The sequence below is a fragment of the Rhinolophus sinicus genome, chromosome 4, assembly GCF_057876585.1.
Source record: "Rhinolophus sinicus isolate RSI-liver-muscle chromosome 4, RSI-T2T, whole genome shotgun sequence".
In the NCBI taxonomy this organism is placed as follows: domain Eukaryota; kingdom Metazoa; phylum Chordata; class Mammalia; order Chiroptera; family Rhinolophidae; genus Rhinolophus; species Rhinolophus sinicus.
This window is the reverse complement of record NC_142504.1, coordinates 17,256,789-17,281,046: the sequence shown is the minus strand read 5'-3', so window position 1 is coordinate 17,281,046 and position 24,258 is coordinate 17,256,789. Positions and strand designations below refer to the sequence as shown.

General features: G+C 42.5%; 1 protein-coding gene across 3 annotated transcripts in view; it reads right to left on the bottom strand.

The window, feature by feature from the left end:
• Positions 1 to 21,542, bottom strand: part of IGF2BP3 (insulin like growth factor 2 mRNA binding protein 3) — a 117,439-nt gene extending 95,897 nt beyond the window's left edge. Inside the window, exons 1-2 of one of the 3 annotated variants that reach the window (XM_088797699.1) lie at positions 20,868 to 21,542; positions 19,394 to 19,454 (exon numbers count right to left, since the gene is read on the bottom strand). In XM_088797699.1, coding sequence (XP_088653825.1) covers positions 19,394 to 19,454; positions 20,868 to 21,042 — 236 coding nt within the window. In that variant the 5' untranslated portion in view covers positions 21,043 to 21,542. The remainder of the gene's footprint in view (positions 1 to 19,393; positions 19,455 to 20,867) is intronic. The other 2 variants (XM_074340851.2, XM_074340850.2) reach the window with 2 other exon arrangements.
• Between the last annotated feature and the right edge of the window lie 2,716 nt (positions 21,543 to 24,258).

Here is a 24,258-nt window from a genome sequence, read left to right as displayed (position 1 = left end):
ATTGTAATAACTATATGGTGTCAGATGGGTACTAGACTTATGGTGATTGCTTCATAAAGTATATAAATGTCTAATCATTATGTTGTATACCTGAAATTACTGTATGTCAACTGCAATTCAAAAATAATTTTTAAAGATACTTTAAATAAAAAATAAACAGCATTTTGAGAACCCAAAAAAGCAGTTTAAGAACACCATTAGGAAAAATAAGAATACAAAAAATGAAATATTAAAAATGAAATATTTTAGAAATTTTTAAGGAAATTTTTAAAACCAAAATGTTGGGGGGGGAAAAGAACACTAACAGAATGAAACTTTGAGTACTGAACTAGTTCCAGTTAATATAATGTATTGTGTACATGCTATTTAAAAGGATTGCTCTCAGATTCTCAGAAGTTACAGGGTAGTTTTTCTTTTTTCAGTTTTGGTTAAACATTATACAACATATTTCTTCTTTCCATACTGATGATGGAGGTAAACCACACACTGGAGTTTTCAGAAATCAGAATGATCTGTAATAAGTACTAATAATGAAACCTAACAGTTTTAATATCCTATTAATAACAAAGACATTTAAACAAGCTTTAATATGTTATCAGCCCAGATATGGGTAAACACACTTTATTCCTAAATCAAGACTTCTCTATTTTAATAGTTTTGAACTATTATATTGCCATAATTCCCCCACCCCAGCTTCCAAAGCACCTTTAAAACTGCTTTTTAAAACTTCAAAACAGTAAGGGGCAGAACTGAGTAAGCAATATTTTTTCTAAAAAGTATACATTCACAGATACTTGTATGTATACAAATCTTTCCCCCAAAACACAAGAAACTACACAGTGATTGCATTTGGGGGCAGAGAAAAAGATTTTAATCATTTTTATGGTTTAAATTTTGTCATGTAACTGCATTTTAAAAAATCTTCCAAACTTTAATTACCATTGAAAAAAACAGTTTTGCTTAATTCCTGTGGGTGTTTTGTATAGTCTATTATCTCAAGAAGATAGTTTGAGATTCCATTTGAATTGTTTCAGTGTCTATACCACTTGCCAAAAGACGTAAGATTAAACAGAAACACTGAAGAAATGTATGACAGTGCTCTAGCAATTTCACGCGCACTATATATAGTTAGTGCATCAAAATGCAATAGAGCGGGGAAAATGCCTGATCATGAGCTCAAGTTAGGCCTGTATGGGAAAAACCTGCACGTGGTTACCAATTCTTATAAGTGATGCACACACCAGCCAGCACGTATTACACATTTTCAGCTGCACAGTGTCTGAATTTGGACTTAATGTGTCATATAGACCTGAAGAACGACCTCATTTTTTACTAGTTGTAAGACATTACCAGAAGAGAGTCAAATATGTTAGATGTGTTGCACTTAGGCAGCTAACGTGTTTTCAAGTTAAGTGCAAAGCTGCTCAGTTAAAATGAAACATAAACATGCAAAGATTTCATCTAGTACTATGGACACTAGATTATCATAATCATTTTTCATCTGTGCCAAATCATGCCTTTAGCTCACCACCACCATGCTAAAACCTAAAATACCTTTTACTTTAAAAACCCTCGTTCTGACAGAGTAACAAAATAATAGTAACATGTTATAATCCATGAAAGAATGAGTGAGTCCATATTAATATAAATAAAATAAATGAAAAAGAGAAAGCTTTTCCTTAGAGTAAAATTCCAATTAATAAATGGAGGAGGAATGACAAATAGAAAGTCACCATTTGGCAGCCACTGCAATAATAATGATTTCAGATAAGAATCATCAATGAATGCTAATTTAGTGAAAGTGTGATGAGAAACTGGATCTTTACATTGTCTCAAAATATCCCTCATGGGGCAGCTGCTAGTAGCTCAGTAGGTTAGAGCGCGGTGCTCTTAACAACAAGGTTGCCCGTTCAATCCCCACATGGGCCACTGTGAGCTGTGCCCTCCACAACTAGATCGAAACAACCTTGACTTGGAGCTGATGGGTCCTGGAAAAACACACTTTAAAATATATATATATATATATATATATATATATATATATATATATATATATATATATATATATGTATATATGTATATCTATATCTATCTCCCTCACAAGATTCTTCACGCAAAGGAGAAAATAGTAGGAGAAGCCTGGCAGATACCACCTTCACCAGCTGATCAGAGTTAACATCTCCATTATTGGAACAAAATCAACGAACACCTCGAGCCTCCTGATATGGTGGTTCACAGAGGATACCATCACTTCTGTGGTATTCCACCAAAAATGCATAACCTGATTCTAACCACGGGGAGACATCAGACCAATCTATACAAGAGACAGTCTACAAAATAGCTAGTTTACACTCTTCAAAAACATAAAGGTCATGAAAGACAAATAAAAGACTAAGAAATTATCCTAGATTAAAAAAAAAAAAAAAACACAAAGAAATATCTCATAAATGCATTATGTAATGTTGAATTGGACCCAGGGTCAGAAAAAGGACATTAGTGGAACAACAGGCAAAATCTGAATAACACCTGTACATTAAACACCAGGGTATCAATGTTATTTTTTTTTTTGATCATTTTACTGTGGTCATGTAATACAATGTCCTGGTTTTTATGAAACACACATTGAACTACTGAGCTCTGCAACTTACAATCACATGTTCCAGAAAAATTATAGTCAAAATTAACATTTGGGGAAACTGGATGAAAGATATATGGATAATCTGTACTGTCTTTGCAACTTTCCTACGACTTGAAATAAAAAGCTTTAAATAATCCTTCCCTTCCCTTTAAACGGCAACCCCTCCAACTGCCATCCCATTTCTCTGAGATCTTTACAGAGCACCCCTTCAAAGCCTATCCACGCTTGCTGTGCCGACCTCCTCTCCAGCTTGCCATTCGTTCACAAACCCATACCATTCAAGACTTCAGCCCTACTGCTCCATCAGAATTTCACCTGTCAGGATACCAGTGGTGACATGTGGCCAACTCCATCCTCACTTTATTCTACATCATTTGTCACCGCGGATAACTCTTCCTCCTGAAACACCTTCACAAGGGCCTACAGGTGCTTCTTTCAAGATTCTCCTACCTCATGGGCCTGTCCTTGGGCTTCATCACTGGGATTCCCCTCACCTCCCCACCATACCCATGGACCTCTTCTCCTCCCACCCTGCTCCTCCACTTACAACTATTCACTGTCCTATCACCACATGTCTAACAAGCATCTCAGGCTTAATCCGGCCAAAGGGAACTCATTGTCTTCCCCTCCACTCCTCCTTGAAGTTGCTTGTGCCAAACGGTCAAGGTATCCTTGGTTCCTCCATCACTCCCTTCACCCAATCCCTCCACATTTGCTGTTGGTTCCATCTTCAAAGTAGAAGATTCTATCCATACGTCACCTCTACCATCATGTCAATAACCCTGGCAACACCATCACCATCTCTGACCTGTGTAATTGTAATTTTCTCCTAACTGGTCTCCCTGGTCCCACTCCACCCACCAGGTTCTATTTGAAGCAGAGAGTTCCCTGTTAAAAATAAACCTCAACAGAACTGTCCCTTCTAAAAACCGTTGCATGGCTTCCTCTCATTCCATTCCTAGCCACCCGCAGGCAAGCTCACGTCCTCCAGCTCTCCTCCTGCTGCTCTAATCCAACCACAATGGCCTCCTTATTGACGAGAAGGTGGTGAGCATGCACAGGCATCAGTGCTTCCTGGGCTTGCTGTCCCTCCTCCCCTCCCCCACACCTACCGAGTCCTCTAATTCCCTTCCCTCATATGAGCCGCTGCTCGGGCAGAGCGCCTTATTGGTGAGGCTTTCCCTGATCAACATGAAGTAACCAACTGTCCCCATTCCTCCTTACCATTTTAGTTATTCTCCATAACCTTCAGCATGCCTCACATTATATATGCATGTATATGTATATATATAATGTATATACATGTATATTCCATCTCTCCTCGCCAAATCAGTGCTGTCCAATAACTATCACACAAGCCACATACACCAATTTCCTAGGAGCCACATTCAAGTAAAAAGAAACAGGTGAAAGTAATATAAAATTTGAGATATTTTATAGTCTCTTTTTGAACTAAGGCTTCAAGATCCAATAACTTTACTCATACGTCACTTCTCAATTAGGACTAGCCACATCTCAGTTCCTTGACGGCCCCACGCGGCCAGGGGCTGCCCTAGCGGACAGCACAGTCCTAGACCTTAGGCTTTGTGACAGCAAGTTCTCGTCTTCCCGAAACTACCACAGTGCCTTGGCAGGTAGTAAACAGTCGAAATTGTGTTGAATGAATCCTTTAAAAACTGCTAAGATCCGAGATCGACAAAACAGAACCATTTCTCAAACCAGAAAAACAGAACGCTTTCTCAAACCAGAAAAAATATATATATTCAGAACGGAAAGGACTTGGTGAAATACCATGAAAGGTCATTGTTGTGTTACAACTCTTGAAGGGGGAAAAAAATTTATTGTCTAAGCAAAGTACCTCTCCTGTGATAGGAACAAAAGTAGTTCTTTTCCGAGGTTAACCAACACTTAGGAAGGGCAAGGAAAGCTAGCTGAAATGTATGAGGTGAGACTCCTCACTTGGCCACCCTCACGGATTCAAGGAGTCACCGCAGGCTTCAAGCTGCAAAATATCTAAAACATCAAAATATCTAAACATCAAAATATCTAAACATCAAAATATCTAAAACACCAACTTTGATGGTGCCCCTAGAGTCTAATTAATTTCTTTAACATTTTAGGGATAACAAAAGGTAGTGAGGCTGTTCATTTCCTTAGGCAAGACCTGCAGTCAACAAATACCATTCCCTTTGGTTTGTGGAACTTAAAACAGGACTGTGGGTGCCCAAATGTCCAAACTCACTTCATTTTGCTCCTGTGTGTTTGTTTGAAATGCTCCCTAACTGCTTAAATAGTTTATCTTTCGCACACCTAGAATTTTCCTTTGTGCTTAGTTTCTTACTTTTTTTTTCTCTTCCCACACCTGTTTTTCACAAACTGACTTCTGTAAAATTCCTTATCAAGGCTAACATGCCATGAAGTTGTATAAAGTCCTCACTTGTTCTTGCCATCTGCTGTGTTATGATGTAAATATATATTCACAGGAAGAGCTAATCCAACTAATTTCAAACACCGCATTCGTGTAGAGCTGCAATTCTTAATGTACAGTATGTGGACTCCTGGGGTCCCTGAGACATTTTCATGAGGTCCAAGAAATCAAAACTATTTTTAGCATGCTAAGTTATTATTTGCCTTTTTCACTGTGTTGCCATTGGCACCGATGGTGCAAAAGCAATGGTGGGTAACCTGGAGCACGTGAGCACGAATGAAGCAAGGCAGTAACGCTGAAGGACATAAATCCAAGTTTCATTTTTAAATGTTCTTGATGAAGCAGTACAACTCATTAATTTTCTTAAGTGACCCTTGAGTACGCATCTTGTGAATATCTCTGTGAAGCCAAGGGCAGTACGCGCAAAGAACTTGGGTTACCTATTATGGTTGTCTGGAGAAAAAGCACAGTGAGCAGTTGTTTGAACTGCAAGATTGAACCAGGCACTTTATTCACGGAGCACCATTTTCACTTGAATGAGTTAAAGACAAAGTATTTAACCTTGAGTATCTGATAGACAGTTTCTCAAAAGAGAAGAGTCGGCCAGTCACTTCTATAAAAACTCACAGTATTTGTTGCCAATGACTAAATTTGAGCTTTTGAGTAAAAAAAAAAAAGCAGAATTTTGGCAAACTTTTCTACCACTGTGAGCTCTGTTTCCCAATACTTACAGATTAAAAAAAAAAAAAAGTCCAAAGTGCAAGAAAGACCAATGGATTTTAATGTAACAGAATTCAATAAATTCACTTGTTCGATTTCAGATTCCACATTTCAATGAGCCTTTAAAAAATTACCACTTGTCAAGTTTTGGTGTAGGAACAAAAAATATCCACATGTATCTAAAAAGACTAGTAAAATATCCCTTCCCTTTTCTAACTATACATACCGGTGTGAGGCTGGATTCTCCACCCCCCACCCCCCCCCCCGCCCCCATATACTTCAATCAAAACAATGTATCACAACAGACTGAATGCAGAAATAGTTATAAGGCTTCAGCTACCTTTTAGGCCAAACATTAAAGCAATTTGCAAAAATGTGAACCAATTCTACTTTCTAATTTTTATTTTGTTTTTAGAATTTTTTTTTTTTACAAAAATCTTATGTTAACAAGTAATGGGTTTTATTACAGTAATTCACTTACAAATAATTTTAAACATTATCCAGTTGATTGCTAATGAAACAAACAAAAGCTCTTCGGGGGTCCTCAAGTTTTAAGTGTCAAAGAGTCAAAAGCAAAAAGTTTGAGAACCATTACTACAGAGTACAAAACCATTAGCCTCCACCTTCCTCAGTCAGTTCCTTTTTGCAGAGATAACCACTCTTTTCTGTGGATAACCTTCCAGACATTTTTGTTTTTAAGCAGACCTGTGCATAAGAATTTTTTCCAAATACCTGTCTTTCCATAACTTGCTTTTCAATTTGCTCTTCCCATGGCAGCTCATATAAATCTATGTCATTCTGTATAACAGCCACAAAACATACCGCAGTATAGTTTGTTAAAATATCGTACATTTTCTTTGGATGAACATTTAAGTTATTTCCAATTTTCTATGAAACACTACTGCAAAAAAATGTCTTTTTGCCAAGTACTTCCTTTTAACAGGACACGACAAGTGAAATTGCTAGTATGGAGAAAAACATTAAAGAAGCCTGAAAGTTAGAAATTGTTTAACATTATTTCAAACTTCTCTTAAGGGAAAAAAAAAAGAAAATGAAGAGAAGGAGTTCTATCTATCTTCCTCCTTTCCAAAACTCTACTTTTGAAAGCTCAAAAATCAGTAAAAAAAAAACAAAAAAAAAAAAACAGAATTTTGGCAAACTTATCTACCACCATGAGCTCTGACAGTTTCCCAGTACTTACAGGTTAAAAAAAAAAAAAAAAATTGGTAACTACAAAATGTCCCAGACAGTCAAATTAAGGCTAGGGATCGTCTTTGCTTGGAAAGTAGACAATGGTGAAAGTTCCAGATTATCTGTGTAATACCTGTTAAAATGTAATGAATGATATAATAAAGCCCACAGGTTTATCTGTATGTTATTATGGACTTCTCCCCAAGACCTCTTTGCCGAGCCCTACCTGGTGATTTGGAGCTCTTTTATAATATTGCTGATTAAAACTAAGCTTAACAAACCACACAAAACCATGGGGACTGAGCTGTCTTCCAAGATACTTGGTTGAAGGGTATTCACACTTTCAGTTCTAACAGATACTGCCAAATGTCCTGCGGAGAAGTCGCTGACAATTTACTCTCTAGCCATATGAGTGCTCATTCCTCCACATTCTTGCCAACACCAAATATTGTCAGTCTCCTTCACTGTCCCCAGCCTGAGAAGCAACGCTGCCATTATCACCGGCATTTTCCTAATACTAACTACTAACACTGCGTTTCTTTTCCTTACAATTGGCTTCTCAGCTATCCCCTTCTGAACTGCAGCGCCTTCTCCTTTGTACATCTTTGTGCAATGTTGTCCACCTCTTTGAAATGAACAGTTCTTCATCTCCTCATCTTTTTTTTCTTCTCTTTTCTTTTTAAACAGTGCGATCTCTCAAGAAAATTTCACAACTAGACACATGGTACCTAAGACCTACACATTTAAACATAAAGTACGAATTCTTATTCGCAACGCAGAACTCATTCTAACAAGGAAATGTGGAAGCTGCATGAGACACAAACCATGGGATTACACAGGACTAGATACACTCCTCACTTATTTCCAGGTACCCCATGAAAATACACAAGCTAATTAATATGAGTCAATACCACTTAGGTGTCAGATATTCCAAGACTCCTTTACAAACATGATCATTCAGCTCCTAAAAACCTGGTGCAGTTACTTTTATTGCCCCTGTGTATAAACTGAGAGGCTCAGAGTTCGCCAAGATCACAAAGCTGAGCAAGTGGGGTCTTGGTGCTTCCCAGCAGGATGTCCCCGGCCCTCCCTGTCACTGTGCTCTACTGCTGCCCCTAATTTTGCTGTCAACAGTGTGGGCATGTAGATGAGTCTAGCTCATTTTTCTCCAAAGGTTCATTACATCATCTGAGGTGCTCCAATAAAAATCGATACCACCGGTGCTTTAATCATCACTATTCGCGACTGTCTTGTCATAGCTGACCTTAAAAAGGTAACACAGGCTCAGTCCGGGTTCCTTAGTCCTATCACAATGGACCCTAATTACCCCGGCAGAGGGTACCCTAAGAACAGCTTTCAACTTCATGGCATGTTTTTGGGGGCACAGTCCTTCCCAGGAAGTACTTAAGAGGTAAAAGCAGTTCAACACAATCTCTGCTGTGCAGATCCCAAAATTCACCTGCAAATCAAGTCTTGCATGATAACCCCAGATGACCACCTGCTAAATTATACTGACTGAGCCTCGAAACTCACACACATGAAGAATCAGAATAATATACCGCATTTCCCCGAAAATAAGACCCAGCCGGACCATCAGCTCTAATGCATCTTTCGGAGCAAAAATTAATGTAAGACCCAGCCTTATATTATATAAGACCTCATCTTATACTATAGTAAAATATAAGACCTGGTCTTAATATTATAGTAAAGTAAGACCAGGTCTTATATTAACTTTTGCTCCAAAACACGTAGTAGAGCTGATGGTCCGGCTCGGTCTGATCTTCGGGGAAACACGGTAGACACGCCTGACTCACAGGCTGCTCACGCTGCTGCCCCTCGAGGCTCAGCCCCAAACTCCATCCTCTGCAGGGGAGCCTCTCTAATCCCAAACAGCTTGTAGTTGGGATTCACTCCCCTCCACTCCCCCAGCCCGCACACACCAGGGTATTTCACACTTACACGCCTCAGCTCCTGTGGTCCCTTCTGTCTTTCCACCCCCACGCACACGGGTCGTCTGTTTGCCTGCACAGCCCCATCTGAACCTTATCCCTCCCTCTCTGAACCTACCCCTGGCTGGCGAACCAATACCAGCTAAGCCTGCTGTCCCTCGTCCTGTGTTTCATTTTTACAACTTCTCTTTACCTGCAGAGATATGCATCCACCTTCAGGATGACTACATCACACTGAGCCACTGTCGGTGTTGAAGATAAAAACATCATCCAGGGATCGAGACAGAACTCTGAAGGAAAAGCCACTGCACTCCAGGTTCTCTTTAGAACAAGTATCATATTCTTTTAGCCCCTGAAACCTGGATGGAACTATGAGCACAAGTGCTTGTTAAACTAAAAATTCATATAAGCCATAGGGAATGCATTCATTTCTGAAACTCAAAAAATAAAAAATAAAAATAAAAATGCAGAGATGGGTAAACTAGCACATAAAAAATATGGAAATTAAAATTTTCAACCACACGTATCTCTCCAAAGAAAAAACAAGAGCTCCTCCTTTTTTGCAAGAACAACTGACTTTAAAAAAAAAAAATAGACATGTGTGGATTATTGGGGAGAACGCAATCACTTCTCAAATAGTTTTAATAACATCACAGCTTCTATTATACTTTCCAATCATCATCTGCCCAGCTTGAGTGGCAAGCTGAGTAACACTTTGTTTTGGAAACTAATTTTTAATTAAATTTAACCTCAAAATATAATTTAGTAAAATGCCCAGTGCAAGAAAATATTGTGAGTTTCTAGGTAAGATCCAAAATTCAAGGTGCTAAGTATGGGAAAACATAAACCCTAGATATTCGAGCTATAAGTTACGAGACCTAAACCTTTGTAACTTTTGACTTAATTTTTACATACAAGGGGCACAGATGATTTGGAACCTAGACTTGTCAGAGTTAGTACAACATCTACAGTAGAAAGAATAAGATGTTTCTAGAATGATAAGAGTCCTCCATGCTTGAAAAGACAGTTTTTAACCAAACAATCTCATTGCACACTTCACTGAAAACAGCTCTGTTGGTTGTCAAATTATGACTAACCATGTCAATATGTTAACTTAGTGTTTTGGGCAGAGACTTTCACATTTAAACGTGTGTGTCTTTTTTTGACATAGCAATTCCCAATCTAAGAATTTACCTTCTAAGAATAAACAACCCAGAGTTCTATGACATAGATATAAATATGCTCGAGTGAAATTACTATAAAAAGAACAGTTAAATTGTTGCACACCTATGCTAAACAATGCCACTGTTTAAAGAGAGTGAACTATTTGTATCTACACTGAAGATTCTTCAGAATATGCAATTCAGTAAAAGAACAGATTATATCAACAGAATGATTTCATTATTAAATTAAAAAGTGTTTGTGGATGCATGCAAAAAAGAATTTCTGGAAAATAATATACCAAGCTACCAGCTGTAAAACCTGGGAAATACATGGGTGAAGAGAGGATTGAAAAACAAGTAATGTTCACCTTTTCCTTCATGTGTTTTGAATTAATTTGAATGTTTGCATATGCAAAAATTCATCAAGCTTTTTATTTAATACTTACACACTCTACTGTATTTAGGTTATTCCCTAATTAAAAAAGGTAATGCTTGCTCAATGAAAATAAAAACAAAAGGACACCACCCACAGATGGCTACTTATAGCCCACATCCCAAAACAGAAGAAAGATTTTCCATATTTCTATTATCACCACCAAATATAACCTACATCCAGCCTTTGCTTTTTGAATCTCAAGGGGGAAAATACAACAGCTGCCCTTGGAGTGACTACTGAATGCTGCTGTACTGATGCTTTACACATGTTGTCCCAACGATCCTATGAGGCATTGCTTCCATTCTAACCTCCCCAGGCCTCGATTTCCTCAACCTGAAACAACATCATGCATTTAGAAAGTAGAGTTGGGATTCAAACCCAGATCAAAGATCTCCTATCCCACATTCTTCCGGCCATACCCTTCAGATCAACAAGGGCACATGCAGCAAGCCTCAGCCTCGTAATCAAGGGGTTCCAGCACAACTTCTGTCTCCTACTCGCCCCTAATCCTTAACAATACTCCCAAGTTTAAGAGACTTCCTTCTGCGAGCCGGGATCCTGCTAATGTTGGTAACCATCTGGGACAAGCAGGAGACTCCGCTCCAGACACCCTTCTTTTGCAATCCAGAACACGTCCCATCAGTCACAATCACCTGCCTGAGACAAAACCATGGCGTCTGCCTCCTCATGCCCTGTTCTCCTCTCATATCTCCTTAGGCACCCCCAACTTCTCTGCGATTCATTTATATTAAGGTGAAGCTGCTGAAAATTACCTCCAAGGAAAAAGTCGTCTCATTTTTTTTTTTCCCATCTTAAAACAAAGATGTCTGTATATTTTATTCTGTAGTAAGCCCCAAATTCCAGACTACCTGTTCCTGTCTTTTTTCCTACAGGAAGACAATAAATCAACCCTTCAAAAACGCCAAACAAGATTTCTTTTTTTTCTTCCGAGAAAGCAAGAAACAGGACATCTCTGCTCTGACTTGCCATTGCAAACATGACCAGGCTGCTGTGTAAGCTACTTTGAGGATTTGACAACTTAAGTGGGAGGAATGAAGGCAGGGCCCCATCAGGGACCTGGAAACAGGTCCCACTAATCACCTGCAGCCCTTGGGCAAGTCACTTCTTCTCCTGGGCTTTATGCAGAATCCTTTGGTAAAGCAACTAATGCCACTAAAAAAAAAAAATCTATTGTGCTATCTCATTTTGATTAGTTCTCCTTTCTTCAATTAGTTAAGTAGTTTAACCTATTTTCAAAGTAGTACCCTATTGATCAAAGGACTTGCATAGACACAGAAAGTCTTAGACATGCGTTCTGACCAAGTCAGCTGTCTCAAAATCAATTGCTGTAACACATCACCTAGTTTAGGTGACTACTGTGGCCAAAGAGAATTCGTAATTTGAGGAGGAGGCTACTTTACCAAAGACCAGATGTTTAAATATGCAAAAATGAGGGTTACAAAAGGTTTCTTGTATTTCTCATAGCTAACGTTTTATGAGTAAAATGGAAGAAATGCTTCACTTATTCCAGCATCTTAACATCACCAAGTGATTCAAGTATTTTAAACCTAGCCCATGATATCCATAAATGTTTTGGCCAATAGTTTCAACCTTTGTTTGTCAAATCATCAAGTATTTAGACAAGAACATAGAGAAGCACTGGACTTGCTCTACACTGTTTTGGAACCAGAATATTTTCCAAGTGTATATTAATAAAAAGCAGAATGTGTTGTCTATACACAAGTATGCTCACAGTCACCAGAAGTGTTGAAACAGACACCACAGAGTAGATCAACTGTCATAAACAAGTCTTGTCCATTCAGCAAGAGGATCTACTCAACTCAGACTCTTCCATCTCTAGCAGGTGATAAAATAAACATGCTCATAGATGCCTCCAGAAAGTAAGAAAATGAACTAATGTCCTAATAAACGAATTCTGCAAGAAAAGGCTACATTCCAGGTTGCTCCAAAGTTCACAGATCACTCTCCATCTATTTACAGTAGAGCCAGAAGGCTGAGGCTTAACACCACCCCCACTCGCTTATTCATTCGTCTGAATCTGAAACTCTCAGTGGTGTGCTACACAGTTGGTGACACTCTCCTTCTCCACAGGCTTTCCTCCCTTATCTCTAAGGTACAGCTCACTCTGCTTGCTTGCTTTCCTCACTGGCTTCTTTCCCTCTCCTCTGCTGGTGCCTCCTTCCTCCCAGAGCACCAGTCTCAGTCCCTTTGGTGATCTTTTTTTTTTTTTTTATTTTTTTTTATTTTTTTTTTATTTTTTTTTTTTTTTTTAAGGGGAACAGGACTTTACTGGGGAACACTGTGTACTTCCAGGCCTTTTTTTTTCCAAGTCAAGTTTCAATCTTAGTTGTGGAGGGTACTGTTCAGCTTCAAGTTGTTGTCCTTTCAGTCTTAGTTGTGGAGGGCACAGCTCAGCTCCAGGTCCAGTTGCCGTTTTCTAGTTGCAGGGGGCACAGCCCACCATCCCTTGCGGGAGTCGAACCGGCAACCTTGTGGTTGAGAGCCCATGCTCCAACCAACTGAGCCATCCGGGAGGCAGCTCAGCTCAAGGTGCCGTGTTCAACCTTAGTTGCAGGGGGCAGAGCCCACCATCCCTTGCGGGACTCGAGGAGTTGAACTGGCAACCTTGTGGTTGAGAGCCCACTGGCCCATGTGGGAATCGAACCGGCAGCCTTCGGAGTTAGGAGCATGGAGCTCTAACCGCCTGAGCCACCGGGCCGGCCCCCTTTGGTGATCTTATCCAATTCCATGATTTCAAATACCATAAGCTAACGAAGCCTCTAATTTTCACCTCTACTTCCCACCTTCCCCTGAGCAACAGACTGTTGTATCCAGCTGCTCAACTTCTTCACTTACATTCCTGATTTCTCATAAGAATCAGAAACATAATATGCTAAAAGTAAAGCTCCTGATGTCTACCCAAAAATCTATTCTGCCTCCAATGCTCTTTATTTTAGTAAGTGGCATCACCTTCCACCCAGCTGTTCTGGCCACAAAAAAAAATCTTCTTGCCATCCTTTCCTCTTCTCATACCCCTCACCTAATCCATCAGCAATTCCTATTGGCTGTTCCTTAGAAAACGAGAGACTGACCACTACTCATCACCTCCAAAGCTAGCACTGTTATCTCTCGCCAGGATATTACAATGGGGATTAGCGCCACATTTCTAGAGTGAAATGCAATTTTCAGATATTTTACATTCCAAGCATTTTGAAGCCACTACTCCTCCCGCCCTCTAATTTATGGAAGATAAACTACAAAGATGGCCACCACCAGCTCCTCCCTCTCTCTGAGTGGCTGCCACTCTACCATCAAGAGGTGAAGTCTGCGTCCACACCCCGCTTGAATCTGTGCTGGCCTTGCGACTTGCCTCGATCAACAGAATGGGAATGGGATAGAGGGACTAAAGTGCCAATTCAGGACCAAACCTTTAAGAGGCCTAGCAGCTTCTACTTTCGCTGGGGGTAGCCCGCTATAGGTTACTAGCAAATGATGCGATACCCAGGAGAAAGGCCAGGACAAGCACCGAGAGGCCAAACACATGCATGAAGCCTCCTTACACCTTTTAGCCTCGTTTAGTAAGTGACCCAAAACAGCACCAGATGGAACAGAACCAATCACCGAGCGGACCCACAGAATCATGAATAAGTTGTTGTCTTGAGTCACTAGTTTTGGGGGCGTCTGTTACGTAGTAGCAAAAGATAACTGTAGCATCCTGACCGCAATGGAATCAACTTCCTAAACAACTAAGTGATAAAGCCAGAGATTATTCTAAGGACTTAGGTCTCTTTCAGCTCAGTTCTATTCGAGTCCTCAAAGAATAGTTTCACCATAATTTAAAATTATTTCCTAATCAAGTTAAATGGTCTCAGGATAATTTTCTAAAATGAATAATTTATATACTATGTGTTTCCCTTCAGGGCAACAAAATCCACATAGTATATTAGCATTTATAACTGTTTATTTACCAATATTGAACACTTGCCAAACAGCAATTTCAGACCATGAAAAATTATACCCTCAGTTTTAATAGAGCACTGAAAACTATATTTGCCACCAGCTTTCAAGCAAAACCCTGGCAGTGCAAGTCAATTTTTAAGTGTCAGATTTACGGGGTAGAGACCTAACTAAAACTGACAATCCTACCTCTCCGTCACTGCTACCACACTGCCACCTCCCGTCTTATGACTTTAGAAGCTTGAATCAGAGGCAAGAGTCGATAAAGGAAACTCAGCTAAGAATAGCACAGACTCTCTCCTTCCTCCAAGACCAAACCAACCACCAGAGTTACTGAATGGATCATTCATACCTTTCAAAAATGTTACTGCTAGAAAAGTTGCTGTCTTAATACGGCTAGAGACAATTACAATGGAATTGCTTTAAATACATCATCGAGGTGGCTCAAAGCTTCACTTTCACACAAAATCCCAGACCCGGAACGACACTTTAACTGGTGTTGTGTGTCTTGTAGAAGAATTTCTGAGCCTGACATGGAGCATTGCCCTCTTGCTGACTGCCTGAAAGAGGTACAGGTGCAAAAACAACTGCGCTGCCATAGGACAGAAAAGAAACACAAGTTTCTTACTAGGGAAATCACAGATCTCTGTAATTCCAAAAGATATTTTTTAAGCCTTAGCTGGTCATTTATGTCAAGCAGAATAGCAAAACTCAGAACAAGATATGCCCCTTATCATGTATTATAATGGCATTTGGTATGAACAGAGAATGTAAGTGATCACACAAATCAAAAGGAAAGAGAGAAACAGAAGCCAAGATTCTCGATTCCCACCAGCTCCAGGCTCAGGTCACGTTTCCATAACATCTTCCTTATTACGGTGGACAGCCACACACACGCTGCTTTACATTGATTTTTTGTTTAAATCCTAATAAGGCCAACGTTAAGAAATCACTTAAACTCCTCAACTGTACGGAGAAAACAATATGAAATCAAGAAAAATCTCGTTGGCTACAACCACTTAAGCAGTCATGCATTACTGATCTTAAACTGAGCACCCCAGAGATAACCGTGCTTATGATTCTTAACCAGCCAGGAAAGTTTCAGAACCTCACGTGGCTACACGTGTGAGAAATCTCCCTAATTCACAAGATTCACCTGTACCACACTGATACGCAAGGAGCAGCTCAGCTATTCATACCTCTATTTAAATGGTCAGCATTACAAACAGCTTTGCTGTTCTGAGACAACAGGGTCAGATGCCCAGGTTTGGGCACGTGGCTGGTCGTGGTCGCATCCTAGTCCACACTTCACAGCTATTAAAAGGCAGCTCTAGCTTCTAAATAGCCATTTAAAACAAGATACGTTTAAAACCCCAGTAACTTTTCTACATGCTCTGTGTACCCAAATTACTTGGTAAACACAAGGGTCTAATACGCAGATTAAGTTGTTCACTTAATTTTTTTTTAAGGCTACAAACAAACAAACAAAAAAGGACATTTGAGCTTGGCCACCACAGTCTGGATTATTTAACAGATTCTTCCTGGGAAAATATTAACTATAACATGCTACTATTTTTTTCCCCGTTATTCAAATATATTTTTGGCTACATGGAATCCTAATCAGTGCTGACAGTGAAACCATGAGGAAATTTAAGCTATAGAAAACTGAAAATATTTTTAAAATTTCATAAAAAAGTAATGGAAAATGAACTAAAACCACCATCCTCAGTTCCCCAGTGTCAGCGACTTTCCCGTTCCCTCTCCCATGCCCAACAGCCCACAACATAACAAAAAAATCAGTGCTATTTACATAATCACATAGGGGCACCGACAAGGTCCCACAGAGATTACCAGTGGCTCTTCCAACCAAGCTCAGCTAGTCTTCCAAAGTCACAATTTTCATGCCCACCCTTAACCCTTACTCCAAAGGTGAGGGATTTTTTTTTAAAGCTTATACCTCAGAGTGAAGCCAAGTCTTCATGTATCTTTTATATTCCTATCTTTTATATTTGAAACATTTGGAACAGAAAATGCAACACTCTCACTGATATTCAGTGCAATCCTCTCTTCATTCTGGATGCAGGGGAACTCAAGCTCTGTGAAGTACTGCTATAATCTTCCCCAACTGAGGGGTATCTGAATGCAGAAAAGCAACATTCCTTCCACATTCCCTTGAGACTTCGGTAATCAGGAGCTAAGCTTGGTCTGAACCAAATTCAACAATACCCCTTCCTGAAAGGGTCCCCCCACCCCCAGCTCTGCTCCCAGGCGGAGTTGGGCCAGTCTGCTAAGCGACGAATCGCTTCCTAGGCCTGCAAGCCCATTTATCCATCACAGAGTGCTGCCATAAGCATTCTTCAGTACCCGGCTCCCAACATGCCTTGCACAGCAGGTATAAAGGTCATTGCTGCATGTGTGGGTGTGCCTGTCTCAGATGCCTACATGATGATGGGATGGAATGCAGTGACTGCTAAACACAAAGAACTCCACCCAGAAGTCCAGCAGGCTCCCTTGGCAAGAATCAGTGTGTGGCATTCAATGCACTTTCACCAATACTACCTTTTGACCTTCCTATAGGTGCTGGGCATGTGTATCACCAGGGTGCCTTCTCTGCCCTCTCCCAAAGCTCATTCAGAAAGTGGAACTGTCCAGATAAGGGAAACTACATCACAGCTCCAAAGTTCAATTAAAACAAAAATGCAATATGGATTTCCAGCAAACTTCCCTGGGCAGAAAAAGAAAGCTCTCCTTTTGTTTTTAGCTATTTCAAAGCAAGCAAAGGACTTATTTGAGTATTCTCTAAATCAGTTGCCTCCAATGTACTCCTATTTACATTGCTAGTAATATAGTATCATTTAAAATCCTGAGCATTTAATCTTGATTGCCTCCAATGTACTCCTATTTACATTGCTAGTAACACAGTATCATTTAAAATCCTGAGCATTTAATCTACATTGTTAATAAACTGAAGAGGCTTCCATTGATAAATAGCTGCTGTGACTGGTAACATTTTACCTATGTGCTTTCTGAAAGAGGAACTCCTGCTGTTATCAAGTAACAAGTAACTATGTTTTTAGGTTTGAGCAAAAGTCTTTAAGAATAAAACAAGCAGTCTCCTTACCAGATGTTTTAAATTTAATTCCCTACACATGGGGAGAAATTCACACAGGATGGAAAGGAAAATCAGGAAAGTGAGCTAAAGTAACCTGCATTTACCTGCAGGTCAATGAATTATAGCTGAAAAGCACAAGACAGTTAATGTTTAAATTTAGAAACTCAAATGTTAAAATGCCAGTCCTTCAACACAACCATTTGCTTATTTTTTATTCAGTATTTTATGAAAATTAAGGCACACTGGCTAAACATGAAAACAATTAGAATTTGCCGAATGTGCTTACATTTTTCCCCAGGTAAACAATTCAGATCATGCCTTTAAACTTCTTTTTGAGGGGATATGATTTTATCCTCAATTTTTCAATTCCTATTAAACTGAGATCAATTCAGATAATTTTCTGTACACATTCTACTATTTTAATAGCTTTTTAAAAAGAATTCCATTCTACTATATGAAATCATTTGACCCCTACCAAATTCCCAACTAGAACTAAATCCATTGGGTCAGGCTAATCCCTTTCCAACTATCCTAATACAAATTAAGTACATGAACAAGAGAAAGCTACAAAAATCAAAATCAGCTCACTAACAAAAACGTGACCTGTGAAAATGCTTTACCTGGAAGAAAGTTCAATCTAGAAATAGGCAAACCATGACATTTTGTGCAGCCATGTCTGCTCTGCACCAGGAAACTAGGCAGCAAACCCCTCCTGCCTTTCAGCATGCACACTCCACCAATACCTAACCAGACATACAGAGTCCTAGTTGAAATTAACTTCCCGGTTATCGCTTGACCCAGGTTGGGAGTGGGGAGATGGGAGGGGAAAGGGCAGGAACCTTAACCCCACCTTGTGAAACCCAGAAAGGCATAGGCCAGCCCTAGCACCACTGGGAGGGTGCAGCACCTTTCCAATTAGAGTTACAGAGCAGGGATCTGGCCTGCTCTTGAGAAAAAGAGCCATTTCTCGCAATTACTCTAGAGGTTAAAACACAGCCTCCAAACATTCTATAAAATGACACACGACACATGCTCTCTGCAAAGTGCAATCCCTTTGCTGAAGTAGCACAAATCTTTAGTCTCCACGATCTCTTGGTGGTAATTCGTAAGCAAAAATATTTTTTTTAAGGATGGGGGAGAGAAGCGGGAGACAAAGACCGGTTTGCAGAAACCTGTGTGCCTCCGGAGTGCGTGCAAGGCACTTCTGGGCAGAAGAAGGCCAGAGGTTCACTCACGTGTTCCAATCCCAGCTGGCCAGCTAACAGGGTAAAGGCAATCCCTCTCCCCTCAGACTAGGGGCTGGCCTCTCAGGCTGGTCGCCGCCAGCTGAGGACAGAGAAAGAAAGGCACGACACACTCGTGCGTGTCCACAGCTGATTTCGCCTACCCTGTACTTATAGGTGTGGTGGGGGAGGGGTCACCCATTGCTTCCCAAGAGTTACAAATTCCCAAAACCTGCCCTCTGAGACTGATTTCCAGATGAAGCAACTTGACCCCCTCTACCAGAGAATATTGAGATGGGAGATCTTCCTCGACTTAGTCCAATAACACTAATCCGGTGGCAGAGGCCACACATAAGCCCTCTCTTCCTTTGCAGCATTACCCACGCACACACACCTGCTATACACTTAAATACGAGAGAAAAAGTCGAGAAACGCCACGCCATACAGCCGCCCAATAAGTACAAGAGGGAAAGTTGTTTTTAGCTGTGTTGATAGTCTTTCCTCCCGATACTGGAATGAGAACACAATCGGCGAGAACAGAATAAATGAGCTCACCTTTGCCTTTTAGGGACCGAATGCTCAACTTCTAGGAGTTTCCCGTGCAGTTCCACTTTACCTGCGGACACACAAGAGGAGGAAGACAGTTGGCCGGGTTTAGCGGCTCTCCGTGCCCAAAGGACCTGCACAGCCTGAGCGGCGACACAAGTGGCCTCCTGAGACCCCCAAACGGCATCCGGACGCGACTCAAGGCTGGGAGAGAAGCCCGGCACCGCGCGGGTGGGAAGCTGACCCCCTCCCGGCTGTGTGTGTAACTTACAGATGGGTGAGGAGGGGAGTCGATTGGTGGCCCCACTACTTCAGTCACATTCTACCCACTGGCAGAGCCCCCCCGCCCACCAGAGGGGGGTCACCCAACCCCACGATAGCCGCAGGATGGACGCGGCCCCTCCGCCCATCTCCCTGGACACACACACACAAAACAAACTTAGGAGAGGGGGCTGTGTTGGCTTTCTTCAGGAGGGGGCGCCCGGGCCCTCCGGGAACAAGGAGTGGAGGAAAAGGCTCGAGGACAGTAGAGTGGGTGCAGAAGGAGCGAACGCCCGGAGGTGCATTTCGGTATCGAATGGACAACGCGCGAAGGACTGCGCGGCGCCCACCACACCGAAAGCCACCGGGAGCCCAGAGGGACCCCAGCGCAGCCTTCCCCTGGGGGCGGCCGGGCCCGCTACCCCGCTACCCACTGTCCCCCGCCCTCGCAGAGCGCGTCCCGAAACCCCCGGCGGCCGCAGCGGGTGGCCGGGTGCGGAGAACCGCGGGTCCCTACCTAGCGACCACGGGCGCCCCTGTCCACCTGCCCTTGTCTCGTGGACGGTGGAGCATGGAACCCAGGTCGCACTCACCCGCCTCCCACAGTGTCGAGAGGCAGCGCGGGGCCTCCGGTGCGAAGCACCAGCCCGCGGCGGGCCTCACTCCGCAACCGGGTCGAGGCCACTCCGCGTTCCCCCACTGCCGGGGGCTGGGGCGGGAGCGGCGCAGCGACTCCGATGCCATAAGTAACCAGCAGAGAGAGGGAGGAAGGAGGGAGGGAGAAGCAGGCGTTCGCGCTCGGCCCCCGAGGCCCGGCGTGCCGGAGCCTGAGCACGCGCCTGGGCCCGGGCGGGGCGCGGGGCGAGCGCTGAGGGTCCGGCGCCGGCTGGCGCCGCTCCCCGGGCCCCGCCGCGGTCCCCCGCTCCTCCTCCGACCCGCGCTTGAGCTTTCTTGACAGCGCGTCCGCCCTGAGCCCGCAAACCCCCGGCGGGGGGAGGGGAGCGACGGGGGCCCGGGTGGGAGCCCAGCTGAGGAAGCACCCCGGAGCCCACGCGTACGGGCGCCGGGGCCTCGGCCCCTCTCCTCGCCTTCACCCGGAGCCCTGCGTGAACAAGCCGGCGGCAGCCGCGGGCCTGGCTCCGGGCCCTCAACCCCGGCAGGCCCGGGCAGGCGGAGGCGCAGGGCTGGGGCAGGCGCCCGGCGGGGCCAGGCCGGGGCCCACCTGAAAGCGCCTCGATGGCCTTGAGGGCCCAGCTCTCGTCCGGACAGTCCACGAACGCGTAGCCAGTCTTCACCAGGAAGGGGCCAGACACTGGGATCTTGGCGTCCTTGAAGATACTTTCCAGGTCCGAGGGGACGGCGTTCTCGCTGAGGTTTCCGATATACAGTTTGTTCATTGTGAAGAGTGGTTGTTTAAAAGAATTATGAGAAAAAAGAAAAATTAAAACCACCCACAGGGATGGATGGACCCGGAGGGTTTTGTTCCCTTCGTCTTCTCGCCGTTAAAAAACACAAACACAGTAAGAACCAAGGATAAGAACGAGGACAGAAAAATCAGATCCAAGGAGTCTTGTTTTTCCTTTTCTAGGTATTAAAAAAAAAGGGAAATTGAAAAGCCTTGCTAGAACCCAAACGCATCAACGAGTCTTCCTAACTCGGAGGAGGAGGCGGGCTTAGCGAGAAAAAGGAGGAGAAGAGGAGGAGGAGGGGGAAAACTACTTTTTGTCTCTTCCTCCCCAACCCCTTTAGCTTGGGCCGGAGGACTGTGAAAATATCACACTACGTGAGGGCAGGCGCCGCCTCCCCATAAAAAACCCACAAGAGTGACTGGCAGGAGGGAGGGGAATCGGGTTGGAGGGAGGAAGGCGCAGGAGGCGGAAAAAATCCGCTCCGAGTGTCCGGCTTTTTGAATGAGCCACGTGTTCAAACTACAAATCAACGTCTCACGTGAGGAATCCCAGCGCCTCAATTAGAGTGGGTTTCGGGGGGAAAAAAAGCGAGCGAGAGGAAGAGGGGGAGGGGAAAGGAGATTGGGCGAGGGACCCTGAGAAGGGGAGGAGGCAGCGGGGGAAACGCTAAAGGAGCCGCAGCCGGAGAGCGAGGGGAGCGCGGCTGCGGAGCTGATTGTCACAACAGAGTTTAGAAAGGGTTATCCGGTCGGGGCGGATCCTGAGGGGGAGGGGAGTAGGGTTGGAATATCGATCTTTTTCTTTTTTTAAATGAGATGGGGTGTGGGTACTAACTAGGCAATTCCTCAGCTCTAGTTACCGGAGTTTTAAATATTCGATTTCTTAAAATAGGTAATTAACAAAAGCAAAGAGTCACAATTCCGAACTCGCCTTGTGGCTTGGATGACATTAGAAGTGTAACCTCGGCAAAGCCGCGAGCACGTTTCCAGAGCTGGCAGGGGCGGAAACGCGGCGAGGGGGTAGGGTGGATAGGGGCGGGAGAGGTGGTCAGGCGCGCCCCACCCCTGCACCCTTCACGGGCCGGGGCATCGGGGAAGTGGGGGGGCCCCCCAGTCCTGGGCGGTGGGGGATGGGAGCCCGCGGCGTCCTGGGCGGGTGTCTGGGCGACACCTCCTCCGCCTCCGCCTGCGCTCGCAGTGGCTCTCGGCTTCGCGTTTGCCATTGGTTGCGCGATTCAGAAAAGGCTCCGGGATAAATGAGGCCGGGGGCGGGCTTGGCCAACAGTGGGGGAGGGGAGCGCAGGGGTGGCGGTTTCTGGCGTGGGGATAGGGGCGTCCCGGGGCCTCGGAGGCCGGAGCAGAGAAGACAGAGTGGGAAAAGTCGGTATTTAAACGGAAACCATATCTTCCTGTAGTTTCCAGAGGAGGAGTGGGGTAGGCTCGTACTTTCATTTAAATAATTTTAGTTGGAGAACTTGGGACTCTTAAAACAGAAAGACCACTCTGCGTTACCCCTAGGTGGTATTCGCACTTGAAAAATTATTCGAGTCTGTTTCTGTCTTTCTGCCCGCATTTGGCCATGAGAACCATTCAGAATTTCCCTTGTACGTAACGAGTACAATGCTGGGTGTTGGGGGAGGGTCTGGGCCCGGTGGAGCCTTCCTGGGCAACAAAATGTGGACTGGAGACGAGGAATACGGAAATGAACGCAGTGCTGGGGTATTGGTGGAAATCTCCAAATGTCGTTTAATGATTGTCTACTCCACTCAGAGGCTTCTCTTGTACCAGATACTTGTGGTATATTTTTAACAGGTATTCCATGGAAAACAAAATGTTTATTTTAAATAAGTGAATGAAATTCTATATAGCATAGACTTATATACAAAACTATTTAATCACTTCGTACTCTTACTAGTAGGAAAATGTATTGTGTAATAGACACTATTGTAATTTACACTGAAATAGCTGAACTAATTATGACAATTGATACAGTTAATTTCCCTTTGTCAAACCCGTATATGGCATTTAAAAGTATATTTTCCAATAAAAAGATGATTGGCAGATTATTCTTTAAGTATGTGGGAATTATTACATGATATAAAGAGTATTTACATTTTTTTTTCTTTTAAGAGAAACTTATTTTGTAATTTTGTGTGAAGGAACCGGAAGGTGTCAGATCATCCATTTTAAATGCAACTGTTCTTTCTAATAGGTTTTTTTCCTGCCTAGCAAATCCAACTTTTCAAACGTAAATTCACTTTCACAGTATTTTCATTCACGGTTTAACTTAGGAAAATGTTTTTACTTTATCAAATAGAGGAGACAAATGTGTTTTTGTATAATGTTTAGAACTGTTTTGTGAGTTCTATCTTGAACATTTTGGTGAAAATTTAAGTTTATGGCTAGGTTTAACTTTTGAAAGGAGCTTGTTTCCTTTTGATGTTTTTAAAAAGAGAACTTTGGTTCTAAAAAAGAAAAAATACGTATTCCTTTATGACTTCTGTGGTACTCAAAATATCAAAAATTGTGAATTTATTTTTCATGGACCTGTTGCATGCGATCAAAAACTATTTGGAAAAATATGCTTTTCATTCATTTGTGTGGTTTTCTAAATACTTCTTTAAATGTTATAAACTAGTCTACTGATAATTTAGCGTTTAGTAATTTTCATAAAAACAAATTTTGTATGTTTAGCTTGTTTCCAAAGTCAGTTGAATGGTGCCTTCTGGATTGCTGACTGAATTTGCTGTTATTAAAACTGAGACCAAAGGAAATATCTACTTCCAAAGCATGGGATAAATTGTTTATTTTCCATAAATACTAGCCCATGCTTGTCTGTCACTATCAAACAAATCTAACAGCTGGAATTTAAAACAAGTGTGTGCTGTTTTGATGAAATATGTTCCTAGGACTCTTGTGAACTTAATCTGTGTATTATTGTAACAAACTGGATACTCCGTCTAGGACCTTAAAAACATACACGAGTTATATAAGCTCACACATCAAAAAAGGAGGTGGACACAGTCCACTTCGAGTCTTCCAAGCACTGAGAGATAAGTATACACTAAATGGCTGAGTAAAAAAAGCATGGGTAATTGTTTTTTATTGGCATTTCAACTGCAAAAATAACTTTGGTGGATTTTCAAGAATGAATATAAAGTCAATGTAACTCGCAATCTTTTAATGAATCTCCCACAAGAAATTA